General features: G+C 42.6%; 1 protein-coding gene across 3 annotated transcripts in view; it reads left to right on the top strand.

The window, feature by feature from the left end:
* Positions 1-20,787, top strand: part of eIF4EHP (eukaryotic translation initiation factor 4E homologous protein) — a 45,650-nt gene that overhangs the window by 8,335 nt on the left and 16,528 nt on the right. For all 3 annotated transcript variants that reach the window (XM_080265999.1, XM_080266000.1, XM_080266001.1), the window contains exons 4-6: positions 878-992; positions 2,562-2,714; positions 5,524-5,660. In XM_080265999.1, the coding sequence (XP_080122125.1) occupies positions 878-992; positions 2,562-2,714; positions 5,524-5,660 (405 nt within the window). The remainder of the gene's footprint in view (positions 1-877; positions 993-2,561; positions 2,715-5,523; positions 5,661-20,787) is intronic.

The raw sequence follows: 20,787 nt of genomic DNA, 5'->3' as shown, positions 1-20,787 counted from the left end.
GGTCCAAGATAGTTTGTCACCAGAAAAGCACATTAACAAGATAGTTGGAGAGACTTATAAACTCTTGACTAACATAAGAGTAGCATTTCATTATATGGATGAGGAAATGATGAAAAAATTGATAGTGGCCATGATCCGCCCCAGGTTAGAATATGCAGCGGTAGTGTGGTCCCCACACAAAAAGAAAGATATAAACAAGATTGAGAGAATACAAAGAACAGCAACCAAGATGGTCCCCAGTCTGACAGACCTGTCGTACAGAGAGAGGCTGGAAAAACTGGATTTGCCTTCGTTAGAGGAAAGGAGAAAGAGGGGAGACATGATTGCGGTGTTCAGGACCATGGTGGGAGTAGATAAAATTGACAAAGAAGATCTGTTTGTATGGGATAAGAGAGCAACAAGAGGACACGGAATGAAATTGAAAAAGTCAAGCTGCTTGAAGGATATCAAGAAATATAGCTTTCCTTACAGAAGTATAGACTTATGGAATAGCCTGGACAAAGAGATCGTCCAGTCTAAAAACTTAAACGAGTTTAAAGCTAAATTCGACTTACTGAGAAACAGCGACGGAAACCCACGAGCATAGTACATTCCGTGTATATATCACAATTAGGTATATTAGGTAAATACTTAAATATTTGGAACGACTTAGACAAAGAGGTGGTGCATGAGAAAAACATTCATGTGTGTAAAGGTAGACTTGATAAATGTGGATATGGAGACAGGACAACACGAGCATTGCTCAATTCCTGTATACTACAAATAGGTAAATACAAATAGGTAAACACACACACACACACACACACACACAACTTTTCTTAGGGGAGAATCAGGATTCGGATGATTATGGTAGTGAATACTGTTTCTTGTGTTTCAGATTTGCTTCAGTAGAGCAGTTTTGGGGTTACTATAGCCGACTGGTACGACCAGCTGACCTCAACTCACACTCGGATATCCACATCTTTAAGGATGGTATAAAGCCCATGTGGGAGGTGAGGAGACTGGATGTATACAGTTCATACACAGATCTTCCCACTCATATAACAAACTGATTTATTTCCATCAATATTGTTTTGTTTTCATGGTTAGTGGTCATAAGTGCTCACTTCCTAACAATTTTTTATACTACTCACTCCCTATATAATGGATAATATGCTTATAATGATGATTTGTATTTCCCTTTTTGTGTTCTTCATGTTACTTACTCTGTGTGGTTTAGGGGAAATAAGCTTTATTATGATAATGGAGGTCATTATAATGGTCAGGGTGGAAACATGGAGTGAAGTACTTGAGGGAGGGTCTCTTGGGGTGATGGGAGGATTAGTGGTTAGTGGTACCAGTAATTAGTGATAGTAGTGTTTCCGATGTGTCAGCAAGTGGGTTGGTTAGTGGTACCAGTAATTAGCGATAGTAATGTTCCCAATGTGTCAGCAAGTGGGTTGGCTGAGGGTTAGTGTCCTTTCCCCTAAAACAACTAACTTAAAGACAAATGACCACCCCTTATGGGATTGTGGTGTCTGGCCATTGATAGATAGAAAAGTATAGCAATTCTTAGTAGAATCAACGTTATCCTACTTCATTTTGTTGTCAGAGTCTCATTTAAGGATATACTTTGGAATTGCCTAGTAAGTAGAGGTTGGTATATGGAGTGAGGCAATATAATTTTGAAAACATGTTGGAAGATGGAATAACAAGGAATGAAGGCCAGCAAGGAAGCCAGCATGAGGTAATACTAATGTAGTACTGAAATTTTGTGTGGATCTACCCCATATTGTCTCAGGATATGAAATTGGGCAGTAGGTTGATATTAAGTAGCTACACTAATCAGTTCATTATTCTCATTGAAAAGTAGCTTTGCATATGAAGAAGGTAAAACACTAACTGCATGAGTGTGGATAATGAAGGATGATGAACATTAGAATGATTTAATGGGATTGAAATAGTTACTCAAGATGCATGGATTTGGAAGGATTGCCCACTGATGAGCATATGCTAGAAGGATGGGTTAGGATGGGTTAGTGACTTTGATGCTCCTGGGGAAGGTGATCAAGAGGAGTCTGTGGAGGGAAGTGTTGGTGCGGTAGGGAGTGCGGCACTGTAAGTGTTGCCACGCCTCGGAACCCCTGTTATTTAAGGTCATCAGGCCTGTTGTCTACTGTTGTTAAGGTGACTACCCATATATTTGTTATTGTAACTATAGCTTTAGTACAATGTCTGAATCATATGACCTTTATTATGTCTCTAAGGGCCAAAAAATGTCCAGGTATGAGGGGGTACCGCCCATATGTAATTATTCCCATAAGATTATGTATTCCTAGTATGCGAATTCCCAGTGCTCGAGCTCATGCACCGCCCAATCTCTCGCGCACTGTGCGAGCCCACTATATATATATATATATATATATATATATATGTATATATATATATATATACTCTTATATATAAATATTTACTGTAGTTAGTGCTATGACTTGATAGTCAGGGCCGTGGTTATGCTGGTATGTCTTTTGCATGCTGTAGTTGTATAGTTCCCAGCATTATTTCAGCATTTTCTTCCTTAGGATTCAGCCAACAAAAATGGTGGGAAGTGGATTGTGCGGCTGAGGAAAGGTCTGGCATCGCGTTGCTGGGAGAACATGATCCTGGCTATGTTAGGGGAACAGTTCATGGTGGGAGACGAGATATGTGGAGCTGTCATATCAGTACGATTCCAGGTTTGTCACCAAAAATCATTAAGGGTCTGGCACACTTGGAGCTGTGTATCCCATTGGCTGGATTAATTGAGCATCTCATCCATTCCAGGGTCCACATCCACAAAGTTATGATTTATTCCTTGCTGTAGCTTCACATCTATTATGAATCTGCATTTCTTACCCTATCCAGTCAGCACCATTTGGAACTGAGGCACCGTGGGAGTTTTATAGTTGCCTGGGAACCCTCCCTTCAAATAACATCTGGTTTGCAGCTGAGGTCATCAATGACTTGGTTCCACCACTGCTCATTACCCACCTGCATTATAACTAACCACAAGTTTTCCTAAGTCTTTGGCATGTCTGTGTGGTTGGTTGTGTCTTCTAAAATCCATCCATCCCTCATCCAATTCTGTGTTGCCCCATGAGAAGTGTAGGAGCCCGGGGCTAGGCAAGTTGGTCGCGACATTTAAGATGAGACAATGAATGATCATTCAGCATAAGCAGCATCAATCCACTTGGGTTAAGAATTAATCCATCTGACACTTGTAACTTAATGCCAAGATTTCTGATCTACTGGTATTAGTATTGAGGAGAGATACAGCACCATACATTGGGGAGAGGGGGAGGATGGAGAAAATAGGGAGAGTGATTAAATCTTATACTGACAGCTGTGGCATCTTGACTCCATCCCATGCTCACCCTTCCCCCCATCTGTCCTCCCAGTTTTTCTCCCGTCATATTTCTTTCACTTAAACATCCTTGATTCTACCTTCATTGAACCACACACACCAGTATGCTCACATATCATACACAGGGACTGTATGAAACATTCATTTTAGAGAGTTAGGGAGTGAAGGGGATGATCTGAAAAGCTCTGCTCGATGGTAATAAATATGTTATTAAATTGAATTTGAGATACTGTAGGTGAGGGACACCCATCATCCACTTCTTAAGTGTATTTTCCTTCAGGTGTGTGTACACTGAGTGACCAGCCAAATGTGTCCTGTAATCCAGGACACCATACATTGGGTAGTAAACATATGGCCAACAAATAGATGCTTATTGGTCTTGTGATATATGGTGCCCCAGTAAACATATGGCCAACAAATAGATGCTTATTGGTCTTGTGATATATGGTGCCCCAACCAGATGTGTCCCCTAAGTGTCAAAATCCAAGGGATAGTTGAGATTTATTTTTCATGTAATGCCGCTTAGGAAATAACAACTAGTTGCCCTAAGCATTTGGCTGAGTTGCCTGGCCTTAGGCTTCTGTGCTCATGATGGGGCAGTGAAGGGTTGGATGATGAATGGATGGATGTTTTATTTGCTAGCTACAAAAATGGAAAAAACAATTGAGACAGTGCATAAGATTAATACTCATATTTCTCAAGAATTGCATGCTTTTCAGGCCTGAATTGTATTGTCCAGCTTTTTGTCTTTGATCCCAGTATTGTGTTGAGATGAGTGGTGTGTACCACATCAGTTTTTTTTTTTTTTTTTTTTTCCCCACCCAGTTTCTAGGTGCAAGTTTGGCCAGCCATGATGATCATGTACTTTGCACACATTAGTTTGAATAACATACAAGTGGCTGGAAGTTTTCAGATGTGGGAACACCTTATTTACAGCCCAGGTAGTCAATCAGTTATATCCCAAGGATTTTTGTATTCAAGGTAGTTCACCCTAGCAAAGTCCAATATGATACTTCACTTTAATGAAGCCTCATTTGGTTCCACATCTGTTTAGTACTTCTTTGTTTATTAAATCAAGTAATTCTATCAAGTGTATCGGCTGGTCATTTAAGTCTCCACACCAGAGTGTGAACAGCTACTATATTTCCTCAATTTCCTTTTCCAAACGCTTTCTCAATTTTTGCGTCATTTTTTTATTTCCTCTCCCATTTGCCTCAAACTTGGTGTAATTGTTCCTTCAGCCAATATCCCCATATATATATATATATATATATATATATATATATATACACATACATACATACATACATACATACACAGTATATTGAAGTCCTTGTAAAGGGATGTATGGGTTCAAACATCAAACCATTTAAACACACAAATTTCAAGATCCTGTGTTTTTGGTCATTTGCACAGAGGCATGTCAGTATACTGTAGTTCTGTAGAGACCATCTTGCATTCCCCTGGAAATGTTGGCAATCTTGTGTTTAATTAAAAGTTCTGAACTGCTGTAGCCTAACCATTGGTCCCTATACCTTGTGTGAGATACAGTGGGAATGGCTGTTAGCATTACCTTTCATTAACCAGAAATATTCCTTAAGTTCCTCTGGGTTAGTTGCTGTTGCTTATGCCATGTGTGGTGCTGTCTCATAGTTCTTATAATATGAGAAGAATGGTAAGTTGAGAATCAAATCTTCTATGATTTTGTTACAGATTGTAGTTGAAATGTCACTCTTAATGTACCCAAACTGTGATAGGCAGATAAACAGACAGTCTTTTGAACACTGCATCACGGCCTGCCTTTCCCTGCCATCATACCTAGTAGCACCTTTTGGTTTAATGCATTGCAAACCCCGGTCAAGAGTGATGACCTGGCCAAATGCATCCCCAGCTGGTGTTGGGAGGGGGGGGGGTTCAGTCAAATGATGCCACCAAAGGAAACTGCTCAGCTACCTTTAACCTCTTCCACTCAAGAATGTCTTATTTTGTTTGATTTTTACTACATACAGAAGGTTATCAAAGGGCTAAATGTACTGAGCTGTGGTATTCTAGGCTCAGGGCAGCACCTTACACAGGTTAGCATGGGATTGACTTTAATCATTTGGATATAGGCAGTGGAAGTAATATTACCATATCAACAGGAGGACATAATCTCAGTGTGGAACAGGACGGCACAAGACACGGCAACCACAGGACGCATACGGGACACACTGAAGAGAGTTCTCAACCTCCCACCCAATACCGTTATGGAATACAAGACCCACAATGACTCACTCAAGTTAGTCACAAAGCTTACTACTTTTTCTGACTCTCGTTCTTTCTTCCCATTTTAGTCACGAGTCTATTGGTGATTTAGTTATCTCTTTCATGTACAGTACTTTGTTGCTTGGTTTAGATAGCTACTAAGTATTTTGTCGTTATTGCTTTTTGTGTACAAGACTGATTTGCGTTTGGCTGACAGATAATATTTTAAACTTCTTTCAGTGCAGGTACTGTATACATGTATATAGTTTCATTTTCATTTCAGTCTGTCTCCCTGCCCCTCCCCTTTTTTGCTTCATGTCTGTTTACTACTGTATTGTACATTGGTGGGGATGTTTCCTGTCTGTCCTTAAGTATATTAGTTCTTTCAGTGTTTCATCGTTTCATTTAGTTTTGTATCTGCCTTGCATTTGATTTACTGCTGCTTTTATACACTATCTCTTGTAGGACTGCTTCATATATATTTTCTGTGAGCATATTTCCTGCTTATTTATGTGTGGTAGCTATATGTTTTCATTGTTAGTGTTTATATGTACGGGTGTGTGCAGTTAGACACTTCACATAGGTATTTAGTTCTGTCTCTACTTATTTGAGTGTGTTTGCCTGCCAAGTGTACTTTGATTCGCAATTTTTGTGTGTGTGTGGACTTATGGTTGTTACAGTAGGTGCACTGCAAGCTTCTTAATACATATTACGGTAGAAGTTTGTGTCAACAGAAAATTGATCATGAGGACATTTAAAATGTTAAAATACTCAAACATTGATTCTTCATAAGTATAGGTGAATTCACTGGTGAATTTAATCACTTAGACAATGCCAGTTTTGACTTCATTTGAATTTTATTTACTGATACACTCATTCTCAAATTTAGTTCATATGTCTTGTTCAGGTGGTATAATGTTTTTCAGTATAATTGAAGCTATTATACTTCAGCTGTCGTCTTCCTGAGCAAATATGCCAGAAAACAATTCCATACAGACATTAAAGTCTTTTAGTGTAAGGACGTAAGTTTATATGCTGGCTACCACCAGTCCCTTTTATTCACTTGATGATGATCTGTAATTAAGTATGCAGGTATTAAAGCTTTACCTCAGTTAACCCTCAATGCCCATAGGGATCATACTTGGGCTTGTGCAAGAAGGTATTATGCAGCTAATGCAGACCCAAGAGGTTAAGAACATGAAAGCATTCCTGATTTGGTAATGAATTAAGGCAACTACAATACAAGTAGCTGAACTTGTTCGGGCAAGCAAATTTGGCAGGCAGATAAGTACATTGGTAAAAATTACCCCCCTCAGTTTATTTTATTTTATTTTTTTTGTTATTCCATCCCCAGATATGTACTGTATATATATATTTTTAATAAATAATGGAGGTGTTAGGTACAGTACAGGATTCATTAGCCCCTAACCCCTGCAGTATAGTAGGCATTTCATAAGTAGAATATAATCATCCAGAAATATAAAAATATAAAAAGAAGAAAAGAAAGATGCCAGTGTATTCAAGGGGATGATGCTGAGTAAAGAATCGTCATAAATGTGGTCTGAAGAAAACAAGTTATAATATTAACCTCATCAGTCCATTAACTTTTTTTCTTGCTACAGTAATCTGTTGATATATTGAATTTATTATACAGTACTTTGAACTCTTTGGGCCCACAAAACTAACTTCTTATAATCCATATAGAGGTCAGTTTGTCAATGTGGCCTCCAAACTGAATGATCTCATTAGTGGTGGGCAAATGAAAGCTTTTTTTTTTTAGATGGGAAATTTTTTATTTATTCATACAGTATCAAGGTACACACAATAAATCCACAGAATATTGAAATACATTATGGTGAATACAGTCATCCCTTGGTTATCACACATACAGGAATTGGTACTGGACATGGCGCATGATAATGGAATTGCATGATAATGAAAGCACAGAACCTATGGGATTTATCATAATTGGTACCAGGTGGTAGGTGGGAGCGCTGACCATCCACTCACTCGATGCAGTGCTGCTCTCGGGTGACTGCCCCTTTCTCTCTTCCTTCCTTCTTTCCTTCTCCTCCTCTGTATTTCTTTCCTTCATTCTTTCCTCTACCTTATGCCTATGGGTGACTCCACACTCCCTCTTCTGTGTTTTTTGCCTTCATTCTTTCCTCTTCCTTCAGCCTATGAGTGACTCTACACTGAGTAACAAGCCAACTGGTTTCCTGTACACCAGGAAACCATTTACTACGCTGGGTGGCAACCATATAACCAAATTATGGCCCCTGGTGGTTTAGTGGGTAATTGAGGCACTTCAGTAGGATTGAGCCTGTGTAGGTTTATATCCAAGATGTGACTGGGGCTTATTACTCACATAATGCCACTCTGATGAGTGAGGCTGGTCACTCTCATCTTAAATGTCAGGACCAACTTCCTAGCCCCGGACTCCTATGCTCCTCCAGGGGCAACAGAGGATTGGATGATGGATGGATGGATGGTACCAGGCATCCCAAGTGCAAGCCTAAATTTTCCCTTTTATGATGGTTTAGACCCATTAAATACGTACATACAGACTTATGGTAAATATCAGAAACACAGAGAGGCATGTTTAGTTGAATAAAAAGTGATGAAAAGGGCACATTAAGAAAGAAATACAGACCATAGAGAAACTTGAGGTGGGCTTGAGGTAAGGGGTTCCAAGGCTGGGTGGAGAGTTAGTGGTCCCCACCACCTGGGATTAACTTTGAGTAGGGCCACATTTTTAAATCCCTCAGAGCCATCAGAAACCACAGACACTACACCATCATTGTCGGCAGAAACCAGATCAGGTGTGCAGTAATGATGTTTTTAGCAGGAGTCCAAATTTTCACCTTTCATTGATAACAAAAACCACTATAGCTAAGTGTGCGATAACCAAGGAATCACCGTACTTATAGTTCTTTTATGTATCCATTGAATATGATAAAATACACGTTTAACCTGAGTTCATTATAATCCTCCCTAGTGAACATTGGCTATATTGAATTGGCTGATTATATTGTCAGCCTCTCCCCCTAATTAGCTGAATGTATTGAGGGATTACTGTATCTCAAGATTTTTACATTCACTTCGTGGGAGACTTTGAACTGCAGGGGTTAGATACAGTCTTCAGTAGCTCCTTCAGTATGGGAATTTCTTTCCAAGTTGAAGAAAATCATCTGGAGATGGCATGAGCAACATAAAAATGTAGAAGACTCAGGAGATAATACCTTTTGGGCAGCCTTAATCCTTTCAGGCCAAGGACATAGTTTTTAGAGTACATTTTTTGCTACCAGATGATTTTACTTAACTTGCAGATCCCTCTGTTAAGTAAATCATTTAACGAAAGGTAAATGTAACTTCTCACCCCTCTGTTGAAAAGTCTTTCCTGAGCTGAGTAAAATAGGCTGATAGTCAGGAGAACAAAATTAAAAGTACTTTGTCATATTAAAGGACTTCACTACCAAGTAAGATTTATTCAGCTGAGGAGAGACTCAGGCTGAATGGGTTGGACACAGCATTTGTTAATTTTTTCACTAAGTGGAGTCTCATAAGTTGACTAAAATTGTTTGGTGGAAAGAAGACTAGTACAGTACTACAAAGATGCCTTTATATACAGGTGGATAATTCTCTAATTCTTGTAATGCTCCATATTTCCTCTTCTGAGTTGTACTTAATGCTTGGGCAATTCTAATGGGATAGCCAAATTATGAAGGTTGTAGATACTGGGTAGTTGTTTGTTTGGGAAAGGTTTGTCATTGTTGGACCATACAGTATTCTATCTTTAACCTAGGAGAACTCAAACAATGTTTACACTAAAGCCTTATACAGATTATCACATACAGGTGACCCCCACTTTCGCAGAATCCACATTCGTGGATTTCTATAGAAGAGAGGGTCCGACTTTCGCAGGTGCAGCCACGGTTATTCGTGGTCTCTTTTGCAGCATCAGTTTGTTCCTGCGCGAAAACAAGCTGTCTCCTGTTGTCCGCTCCCCATTGTCCATTGTCTCGCACTTATCCCCCGCGCCTCTCACCCGATCTGTCTTTGCCTGACCACCACCACGAATGTTACCGCCCCTGCAAAGCCATTTTTCACTCCAGTTTTTTTGTGATCTTTCATTGCTTCATTGGGTCTAGGGGGGTCAGAAATTATTCGCGGAAAATCCACTTTCGTGGAGGTCTGTGTCCCCTAACCCCTGCGAAAGTGGTGGGTCACCTGTACAACTATAAGACGAACATCGAATGATTGACAGTTATTTAATAGTGCCACTGTGCCATTATAGCCACTTGCTCCACTGTTGCACACCATCACCTCCAGGTTTTCAGATGCAATTTGTCAAGATATGCCAAATAACTGATCATGATTTTGACTGTCTCTTAGCTTTCTTTGGATGATACAGTAGAACCTCTTTAGTCTGGACTACAGTATATGGGAGGGAAGGTTTGTCTAGATCAACAGATTGTCTGAACCATCAGGGTAATCTCCAGTCCAGAAAAAAAAAAAAGAAAGAAAGAAAGAAAAAAAAGCTGTCTACATTAGGTAAATGTTTGTTTTATATATATATATATATATATATATATATATATATACAGTAATCACTCCAATATCCGGATCAATAGAGCCATCGGTAGGTTCGGATATTGGTTTTGTCCGGATATTGGGCCCCAGCTTATGGACTTGTACTTACGGACCCTAACACAGAGAAACACCTATACAACTCCCTCCGGACATGCATAGCACCTATTTAACACCCAAATCACACCAATAAGGCACATAAATGACTGAAATAAATGCAATAGACACATAAAATGTGGGTTTAGAAGTATGTTCATACATTAATAAACATTCTGGTACTTATGGACTCTAACCGAACCTAACCTAACCGAACCTAACCGAACTCTGAAAAACACATTCCTACTGCACATGCATGAGGTAAGTTTAGTATGGAAAGAAGTACAGTATGACACTTTCTGGTAAGTATAGTATGGGAAAAAATACAATATGAAACATTCTGGTAAATATAGTATGGAAAATAGTACAACATGAAACATTTTGGCTACTTACAGCAAGTCCCTGGCCACCTCGATGAATAACCGCCTCCTCTCGGACTCTGACAGTAAGAACGATTTCCTGAAGCACTTGCACTACACTCTTCCTGAAGTCTTGCACTGAACTTAGTCACTAACACACAGAAGTCCGTTCTTTTCACAGTGTTCACTTTAGTCCAAATAATGTTCCATTAAATTTAAGTGTTGCACATTAACTTTTCCCAAGTTTTTTTAAGTTTCCAAAGCCAAAACAAAGAAGGTTAGTTACGTTAAATTTCTTTTCTACTTAGTCTTTTCTCCCAACTTGAAAACCTTAACACAACACACCGTTTTTCACTGCACAACACTCAAAATTCCCGTGTGGTCTAGTGGAGAAGTTCTTGCTGTTTATTCACTGTCAGAGCCCGAGAGTATCACTGGCAGGCGTCCAAGGGGTGCATCGGTGGGTAGTGGTGATGGCGTACCGACTACAGAAGACTCTGAAGACAGCCGCAAACTCACGTCGAGCGGTGACTCCACTGTAGCTGATGTGCTGGGCTGTGGCTCGGAGCATGAGGGCCTGTCTTGGGGAGGCAACGGAGTGGAACCAGGGCTTGGCACAGCGGGGGTCACGGGCCTGAAAAAACTGTCAATCGTTGACTGACGCAAGGACCGACGATTCTGGCGATTGATGATGCGCTGCCGGAAAGCACGCACTTCCTCCACGAGTCCCAAGGGCCCCATCTCCCTGTCGCAGTCCGGGTGTTCCAGGTAGTCTAGGACGAACTCTAGATGTTCCCGGAGTGCGCTCAGCTTGGGGATGGTTGGAGTAGTGTCCTGCTGGGCAGAGTCTGCATCATCATCGCCTTCGTCGTCGGAATCTTCAAGTTCGGGACTGACACCAGCAACCGAAGACGCGATCTCGATATCAGACAACGTCTGATACCCAGGATCGCCCTCGTCGTCGTCCAACCACTCACGAACATCGTCCACATCAACATCGTCGCCGTGCGTACGTAGCCGTGCATGGAAGTCATCCACGTCAAACCCTAGGAAATCGTACTCCACATCTGTTCCGAGAAGCAGACGAGACCAACCATTTTCAAGAGTTTTCACAGGGACTTCCTTCCATGCACTAGCCCAGTTGTACAGTGCAGACTTGATGTTGTAGCGGCGAAGGTTTTCCAAAGTCCGCTTGCCTCGAGTGTCACGTCCTTCCCTGCGCTCGTCCTCGTCCTCGAGAACCACCATCACCTCGTCCAGGAACTTCCGACGGTACAGGCGCTTTGTTGCCACGATCACTCCTTGGTCCATTGGTTGAATGAGAGCAGTCGTATTAGGTGGCAGAAACATGCACCTAATACGGCCATTCTCAGCAACCAAGTCCTTGTCGCATGGGTGGGCAGGTGCATTGTCGAGGAGAAGGAGAGCCTTTACCTGGTCGCGAGGAATTCCCAGTGTCTTCGTCTGGTAATGTATGACCTCCTTGACGAAGTGATGGTGAAACCAGTCTTTGAAAATCACAGCTGTGAACCATGCTTTCAAAGAATGATACCATACGACAGGAAGGACATCCATCACCCCACGAAGGCACCGAGGCTGCTTTGCACGGCCAACAATAACGGGCTTAAGCCGGTGCATGCCGTTAGCATTGGCACAACACAAAGCAGATATCCGTTCCTTAGAAAGCTTGCGGCCAGGTACACGCTTCTCCGTCTCATCGGCGAGAGTGTTCGTTGGCACCGAGCGATAGAATAGGCCAGTTTCGTCAGCGTTATAGACTTGACCGAGAGTGAGGCCCTCCCTGTCGATCAAGCCTTTCACCTTGTGCCGAAACTCGTCCACTCCATCCTCGTTAGCGTCCAATGCTTCGCCATGTGCTTTACGGTTAGTAAGGCCACGTCGCAACTTGAACGCGAAGAGCCAACCCTCGGATGCCTTGAAGTCTAGGGCGTCGTGAAGCCTTGCAAACTTCTCAGCAGCAGCCTTCAGCTCCGTTCCACGTACCATCACACCAGCTGCACGTTGCTGTCGATACCAAATCAACGTGGAGCGGTCGATCTCTGCATACTTGGGGGTAAACATAACCTTCCTCTCCACGTTGCGTTTGCTTCTCGACGAGAAGTCAGCCGTGTACTGCATGAGCTTGTCTCGGGAACGCTTGATATCAAACAAAGTCGACCGGGCCAGGTTGAACTCGCGGAGAATGCGAGAGGAAGACCAACCCGCATCAACCTTCTCCAATATCTCCCGTTTCTTCTCCAGAGTCAACACCACTCTCTTCCTTTTCTCAGGAGGCGGGGCCATCATCACACACACTAAGAGTAGGGCAGAGAGCAGCAGGAGGCCTTGCAGCAAGTACGGCACCACCACAAAAGCGAGCACGTGGGCAGCCATGGCGAAGAGCGTAGGTCTTGTCGCGGTGAGAGACAGGCGGGAAGTGGGGAGGATGCAGCGGCCCTCTATCGGACGTCGGAGGAATGACGAACCAAAACAATGCTCTCACGCGGCGCGCGCGGCAAGTTCAAATTACGGACGGCAAAAAATCGATTTTTTTTTTTCCCAATTTTTTTGGATTTTCGGACCATTTTGGGAATGTTTGATCCCAGGACGATAAGGTTCAGTTAGTGGGGTTGTTCGGATATTGGGCGTCCGGATATTAGAGTGATTACTGTATATCCACCCATCATCCAATCGTACATTGCCCCATGAGGAGCGTAGGAGCCCGGGGCTAGGCAGTTGGTATATATATATATATATATATCATCATCATCATCAGCCATTTTGAGTATCCACTGCAGGACCGGCCTATCCCGACCGAAGTTGGGACGATACAGCCAATGTATCTCTACCAAGTGGCTTTGGCTATCTAGTAGAGATTGTATGTAGGGTGAGAAGTGCTTGTAAGTGTAATTGTAGTGTTGGAGTGGCTTTGGATGTGTGTGTAGTCTGTGAACCAAGTGTAATCGACCCACGCAAGCCATGAGGAGCATAAGAGCCCAAGGCTAGGCAAATTGGTCCTGACATGTAAGATGGGAGTGACCAGCCTCTCTCATCCATGAGTGGCATTATGTGAGCAATAAACCTCAACCATCCCTTGGATATAAACTTACTCAGGCTCAATCCAATTGGAGCACCTTAATTACCCACTAAACCACCAGGTGGCATAATTTGCTTTTGTGGTTACCACCCAGCATAGTAAATGGTATCCTGGTGTACAGGAAACCATTTGACTTGTCACTCAGCGTAGTCACCCATAGGCAGAAGGAAGAGGAAAGAATGAAGGAAAGAAAGACAGAAGAGGAAGGAAGGAAGAGAGGAAAGGGCAGACACCTAAAGCAGCACCACATCGAGTGAGTGGACGGTAAGTGCCCCCACCTGCCACAAAACAGATACAGTATATATATATATATATATATATATACAGGTATATATACAGTACCCTCGCATCCAACACGCATTAGTCCAGCACGATTCATGTCCAGCACGGAGAGCAAATAATTAGTATTATTTAATACGATTTAATTACTGCAACACAAGTGTGTTAGCATAACATGCACAGAGCTCCGAGAAATGGGCGAAATCCGCAGAGTTCACCTCTAGCACGATCACCCCCGATCCAACATGGTCATACTGGACATTCCCATGATGATGATAGCCAATGAAAACTTCTGATCAAGTAGCCTTCCCCGCCCGCGATCGTGACGTGATCGTGATACTGCCCAATTAAAAACGCTTCTGCTGTCATGTGATGTTTTGTTTAAATTTCTCCCGCCACAGCGCCACTCAGTCGCATAATTCGCATTGGAAGGTGCTTTTTTCTTGCTGCATTTTCTGCCCTTGTTACTGCATTTTACCCTGCTCACGATGCCTAGAAAGCCTTCTGAGAACCCCAAGAAGCGTCGGCACCTCCCACAGGCCACCATGCTAGAAAGCATCGAGAGGAAGAAGAAAGGGGAGAGGAAAGTTGACATTGCCAAGGCCTACGACATGAATGAAGCCAACGTGAGGATCATAATAAAAAACCAAGACAAGATCCTGGCAGCCGAAGGCTATCACACGGCACTTCATACCAGGTTTGCCGAGGATACGATGGTAAATCGGAACGGTAACGTGGTAAAATTGCCGACGATACCACGGGCATTTGGAATTCATCTGGATGGATTCCTGCCGAGGATACGACAGGCAAAACAGTGTGACCAAAACCCAGGCGACTCGACAAAGAATGTATCGTACTACAGCATTGAACATTTAGCCTGACACTGAATACATATTAATATTTTAGAATAAATATCAATCGTTTTGAAACCCTTCTCATCAGCGTGCGTACCAGTTTATAAACAAAGTTGCTTCTCCTTATTCTCTACCGAGTCAGCGACAGCGATCACTTTCCACAGTCACGAGACGGGGCTCTGGCAACAGTGTGAGAAGCATGCACTTTGCCGAGGATTACAGAGTGCTAGGACAGGCAGAAGCAGGACCTTCCATGGCTGTGGACGAAGATAGTGATTCTGAGTGTGATTTCGAAGGATTTATGAGGGAGGTTTAGGAGGAGCAACAGCCATTACCTGCTAGTGACGCCAGCAGCCATCCTCCGGGAACCCAGTAGGACCACCTACAGCCTTGGATACCATCTTCCATTCCCAGCAAGCCCACCAACACTATCCTAAAAGGTTAGTTATCATTCATAGCACAGTACCATTTATTATAATTACAATAGTACCAATATATGTATAGGTATATGGTAGGTATTTGGGGTGACTTTTCCTAGGGTTGCTGACATAATTCATTTTTCCCCATATGCTCTGTTGTTAGTCCAACACGTTTTTGGTCCAACAAGTGACCCATGCATGACAATATTACCGTGTTGGACGCGAGGGTGCTGTATATATATGTATACACTCAACCCTCGGCTATCACTCCCAGTTGGTCCTGCTATGGTTGCGCTATAGCCGAAACCGTGATAGCCGAATTGAAGAACTTATGGAAATAATTCTAATTGGTGCCATGACTTCAATCTTTACCACTAAAGAGGCTATCACACGGCACCTCATACGAGGTTTGCCGAGGATACGATGGCAAATCGGAACGGTAACGTGGTAAAATTGCTGACAATACCACGGGCATTTGGAACCCATCTGGATGGATTCCTGCCGAGGATACGACGGGCAAAACAGTGTGACCAAAATCCAGGCTACTCGACAGAATATATCATACTACAGTACATTATTAAACATTTAGCCTAACATTGAATACATATTAATATTTTATAATAAATATCACTCGTTTTGAAGGCCTTATAAAGAGTTAATATTTCCTACACCAACGAAACTGTGATGTTGATAAAATATCACTTGTTTACAACTGAGGACTCCACTGCAGGTAGAGTAGACGAACCAGTTGCCACCTGAAAACACCACCACAACAACAACGTACTGATGGCTTTATCATCAATTTCCTGGACAAGGGCAGCTGAATTCGCCCTTATAGAGAAATTGAGGCAGTTCCGCGTGTGTACCAGTTTGTAAACAAAAGTTTTTTCATTCATTCATTCATTGCCAGACGCCATGTATCCCAGATGGGGTGGCCAAGGGCTTAGAGTTAATTGTTTTACAGGGAGGGGCACTAATCTTCCACCAACCCCACTTGACATGTAGGGATGCCAACAGCATCTGGTTTTCCCAGGCGGTCACCCATCCAAGTACTAACCAGACCCAACGTTGCTTAAGTTGCTTCTCCTTATTCTTTACTGAGTCAGCGACAGCGATCACTGTCCACAGTTGCGAGACGGGGCTCTGGCAACAGTGTGAGAAGCATGTCCTTTGCCGAGGATACGAGGAACATGTGTGATAGCGTCCAAGTTTTGTTCCACTTAAATCTTCCTCGGCCGTTCCTGGTACGAGGTACCGTGTGATAGGGCCTTAAGATACCCATTTTGTACCACATATTAACATACAATAGTCCAAAAATGAGCATGTTTTATGATGTGATCATGATTCTTATAAATACCCCTCACAGTTGATTCACTGATGTTATATTTCTTCCCCACACTTCACTTGGTCTCGCCATTGTCTATAAGTTTCACATTTCCAGTTTATCTGCATAACTTAGGTTCTTCCTTTTCTTTATTTCCCTGCCAGGTGCCACAGCATTATGTTGGGTGATGGTAGTGGGACAGGGAGGGGGTATGTTGGCCATGGTCACATCATAAAAAAGGTTATTGTTCTTGCTGTCACTGTTCACGGTCTGAGGGTGCGCACTTGAATGGTTTGGCGGGCAGGAGACTTGGTCGGGGGGCCAATCAGCACTTGGCTGGGGCTGACGTCACACGACCAATCACGGAGTGAAGCTTTTGTTGGCTGGGCAGAGCACCGGAGGCCGGCCTTCTTGAAAATTTTGAGCATTTCCAGTGCGCGATAGCGGGCATTTAGTGCGTGATAAAGATATTTGGGTAGTTTTTTATATAGGCGTGATAACGAGATACGCTATAGCGGAACCCGTGATAGCCAAGGGTTGAGTGTGTATATATATATATATATATATATATATACACAGGACTAACTGCCTAGCCCCGGGCTCCTACACTCCTCATGGGGCAATGTAGGATTGGATGATGGATGAATATATATATATATATATATATATCTGTCCACCCATCCAACATCCAATCCTGTGTCGCTCCATGGGTAGCATAGGAGCCCGGGGCTAGGCAAGTTGGTCCCGACATGTAAAATGAGAATGACCAGCCTCACTCATTTCCGAGTGGCATAATGTGAGCAATAAACCCCAACCATCCCTTGGATATAAACCAGCACCGGCTCAGTCCAATTGGAGCACCTTAATTACCCACTAAACCACCAGGCGCCTTAATTTGGTTATTTGGTTACCACCCAGCATAGTATATGATTTCCTGGTGTACAGGAAACCATTCAGCTTGTCACTCACTGTACAGTAGAGTTGCCCACAGGCAGAAGGAAGAGGAAAGAATGAAGGACAGAAAGACAGAAGAGAGAGTGTAGTGTTACCCATAGGCAGAAGAAGAGGAAAGAATGAAGGAAAGAAAGACAAAAGAAGGAGTGTAAAGTCACCCGCAGGCAGAAGGATGAGGAAAGAATGAAGTAAAGAAAGACATGAGAGGAAGGCAGGAAAGGAGGGAGGAAAGGAAAGGGCAGCCACCCGAGAGCAGCACTACATCGAGTGAGTGGATGATTTTATATATATATATATATATATATATCATCAACCATTTTTGTGTCCACTGCAGGACAGGCCTATCCCGACCGAAGTTGGGACGATACAGCCAATGTATCTCTACCAAGTGGCTTTGGCTATCTAGTAGAGATTGTATGTAGGATGAGAAGTGCTTGTAAGTGTAATTGCAGTGTTGGAGTGGCTTTGGATGTGTGTGTAGTCTGTGAACCAAGTGTAATCGGCCCGCACAATCCGACTGGGTGCAAACATACTTTATAGTATGCGACACTGGTTCAACCACAGCACCCCTTGTGTCCGCCAATGCAGTACGTGGCCTGAAGAATGCTCCCAAAGTTTATTACCATATATACAGTGCTTGTCAGAAGTATTGAGCGCCCTGCATCCCTCCTACAAAACAAACCTTTCAACATTGAAAAACATAAATAATGCATTTTATTTACCTTTAGTGCTTCGTAGGTTATCCTTTACGCTTCTTCACGGACCTGAGATGTCTTGGAAGTGAAAGGGCGAAGTTCCTGAGGTGCTGGAGGAGTATTTTGTCTCAGGAGTCACGAATGGCTGCTTCCAGCTTAGGCAGAGAGCTCACGTCCTTCCCTTGGAGATTCTTCTTTACGAGGTACCAGAGGTTTTCTATCGGGTTGAGGTCTGGGCTATTGCCTGGCCAGTCTTTCATGAATGATACCTCGCAGTCACGAAGCCAAATTGGTGACTAATTTGGCTTTATGAGCAGGTGCACTGTCCTGCCGAAACACTCGTGCACCTGTGAGCTCGAAGGACTCAGGTAAATGATCATAAAGAAGCTCCAGGTAGACGTCCTGATTCACTCTGCAGTTCTTGGGAAGCACAACAAGCTTCCCCAAACCTTCGCCAGAGAAACAAGCCCATACCATGAGTGAATCAGTGTGTTTAACTGTGCTTTCCACATAACGGGGGTCAAGCGTGTCACTACCTTTGCGCCGGTACACCCGTGCTCCTCGATTACAGGTAACACTAAACGTTGCCTCATCAGACCACAACACTGAAAACCATTGCTCCTCACCTCAGTTAAGGTATTTGTTAGCAGAGGCAAGCCTACAAAGCCGCTGGTAACGTGTAGGAAGAGACTTTCTCACAGGCCTGTGACTTGAGTAAACAAGTTCATGGACTCTTCGAGACAATGTGCGCACAGAAACCTCACCAAACACTTCCGGGTTGCTCTCCTTTATTTTCTTTGCACTCACACGAGGATTAGACTCCACTGCATGTTTTAAAACATTAACAGACCTCGGGGAAGTTTTCCTGGGCCTACCAGACAGCGGTTTCTTTGTGGGAAAGTCACCACTGTTTTCCACTCGAAAACGGGCGCACCACCTACGCACTGTCAATCGAGCCACACCAGCCAATTCACTAATTTCCTTCGTGGGGTGGCCTGCTTCCTTTAGAGCAATGATCTGGGATATGATTTCACTTGATAGTTCACGGGCAGGTGCCATAACAAAGTGGCGAAAGTCAAAACACTGCGGGACACTAGGTAAAAAATGGCGTAATAAGAGAGGGAGATGCGGCGGAGTTCCTCTCTCTCAGGTAGCCTGTAGGCAACTGAGGCGGGAACCAACCAGCGCTCAGTAAGGCCTCAAGCTCCCGTGATGTCATGCTAGCACCCCAAACATCTGGTTCAATTTTTAGTACCAAAAACGGGCAATTCTTTTTTGGCCAAAAGTATTGCGCACCCTGCCATAGGCGCTCAATGCTTCTGACGAGCACTGTATATATATATATATATATATATATATATATATATATATATATATATATATATATATAATGTATGTATGTATGTATACACACACACACACACACACACACACACACACAGTACATGTGGAAATATAAGGCACAAAGTGGAAAGAATAACAAAAATTTATCAGTTGCCACTGTTATATTGATGAATCATGACACACAACCCATATTAGTACCTTATAGTGTTGCTCTCCCTCTTGATGCTTTTTTGCAGTCTTTTGAGGACAGTATTTGCTAGATTGTGTAGGTTTTCCTTGGGGATGCTTACTTGCAACTGCTATATCACTGATTCAAATTTGGTCACTGTTGAAGTGTCCTTTTCCCCTTGAGTGCCTTTTCATCAGTGCCCAGAGGTGGTTAATTGGGTTAAGATCAGGACTACTGCCAGGTCAGTCCATAAAGTTTGATATCTGGCAATTGTCTTGCCACTGGGCAAGAGAACAGGCAGTGTGGCAATGTGCCTTATCCTGCATCTCAGGTGAATCATGGATCATATAACAGATGATCTCTAGGTACATATTTTGGTTCATTTTCACATTTTTGGATAGTTTAATTAACTACACAACCCCACTGTAGGTCAAGGATCCCCACACCATGACAGCATCTGGGTGTTTTATAGCCTTGGTTGTGTACATACATATCAGTGGCTTTGGTACCCTGTACAGTATAGGTAAGACTTAAAAAAATTGCAGCTGAGATTATAATGCTACATATCAGCAATGACAAAACTGCTTCACTGTATAAAAATTAGTATGGAGAGCTACAGCAAATGTGTGTTGAATGTCACTGTGTGTAGATGTTGTAGTGTATATAAATTACTTGATCGTACATGATTAAATTCTTCCTATTCCCATTTATTCTAAGTTCATGACAGTTTCCCTTAATTCTCCATGGAATATTATTGCAGATATTGGATAGTCAATAAAATTATCATGTTTGGAATTTATCTTTTCTCTGAGTTCTGGTATGTGAATTTACCCTGTACATACGTATATTTACTGTAATGTATTTTAAAAATTTAGATTTTTTTTTTTCTATCACTTTAAACTTTTCTTGTTTGTCATCCCTTTTGTTCAGTAACACTTAATATATATTAGCAATTTCTTTTCTATCAGACATTATCATTAT

This window comes from Coenobita brevimanus, chromosome 18 (assembly GCF_032717465.1).
Source record: "Coenobita brevimanus isolate Jiangsu-jjx chromosome 18, ASM3271746v2, whole genome shotgun sequence".
NCBI lineage: Eukaryota > Metazoa > Arthropoda > Malacostraca > Decapoda > Coenobitidae > Coenobita > Coenobita brevimanus.
This window is presented reverse-complemented; position numbering and strand designations above follow the sequence as displayed.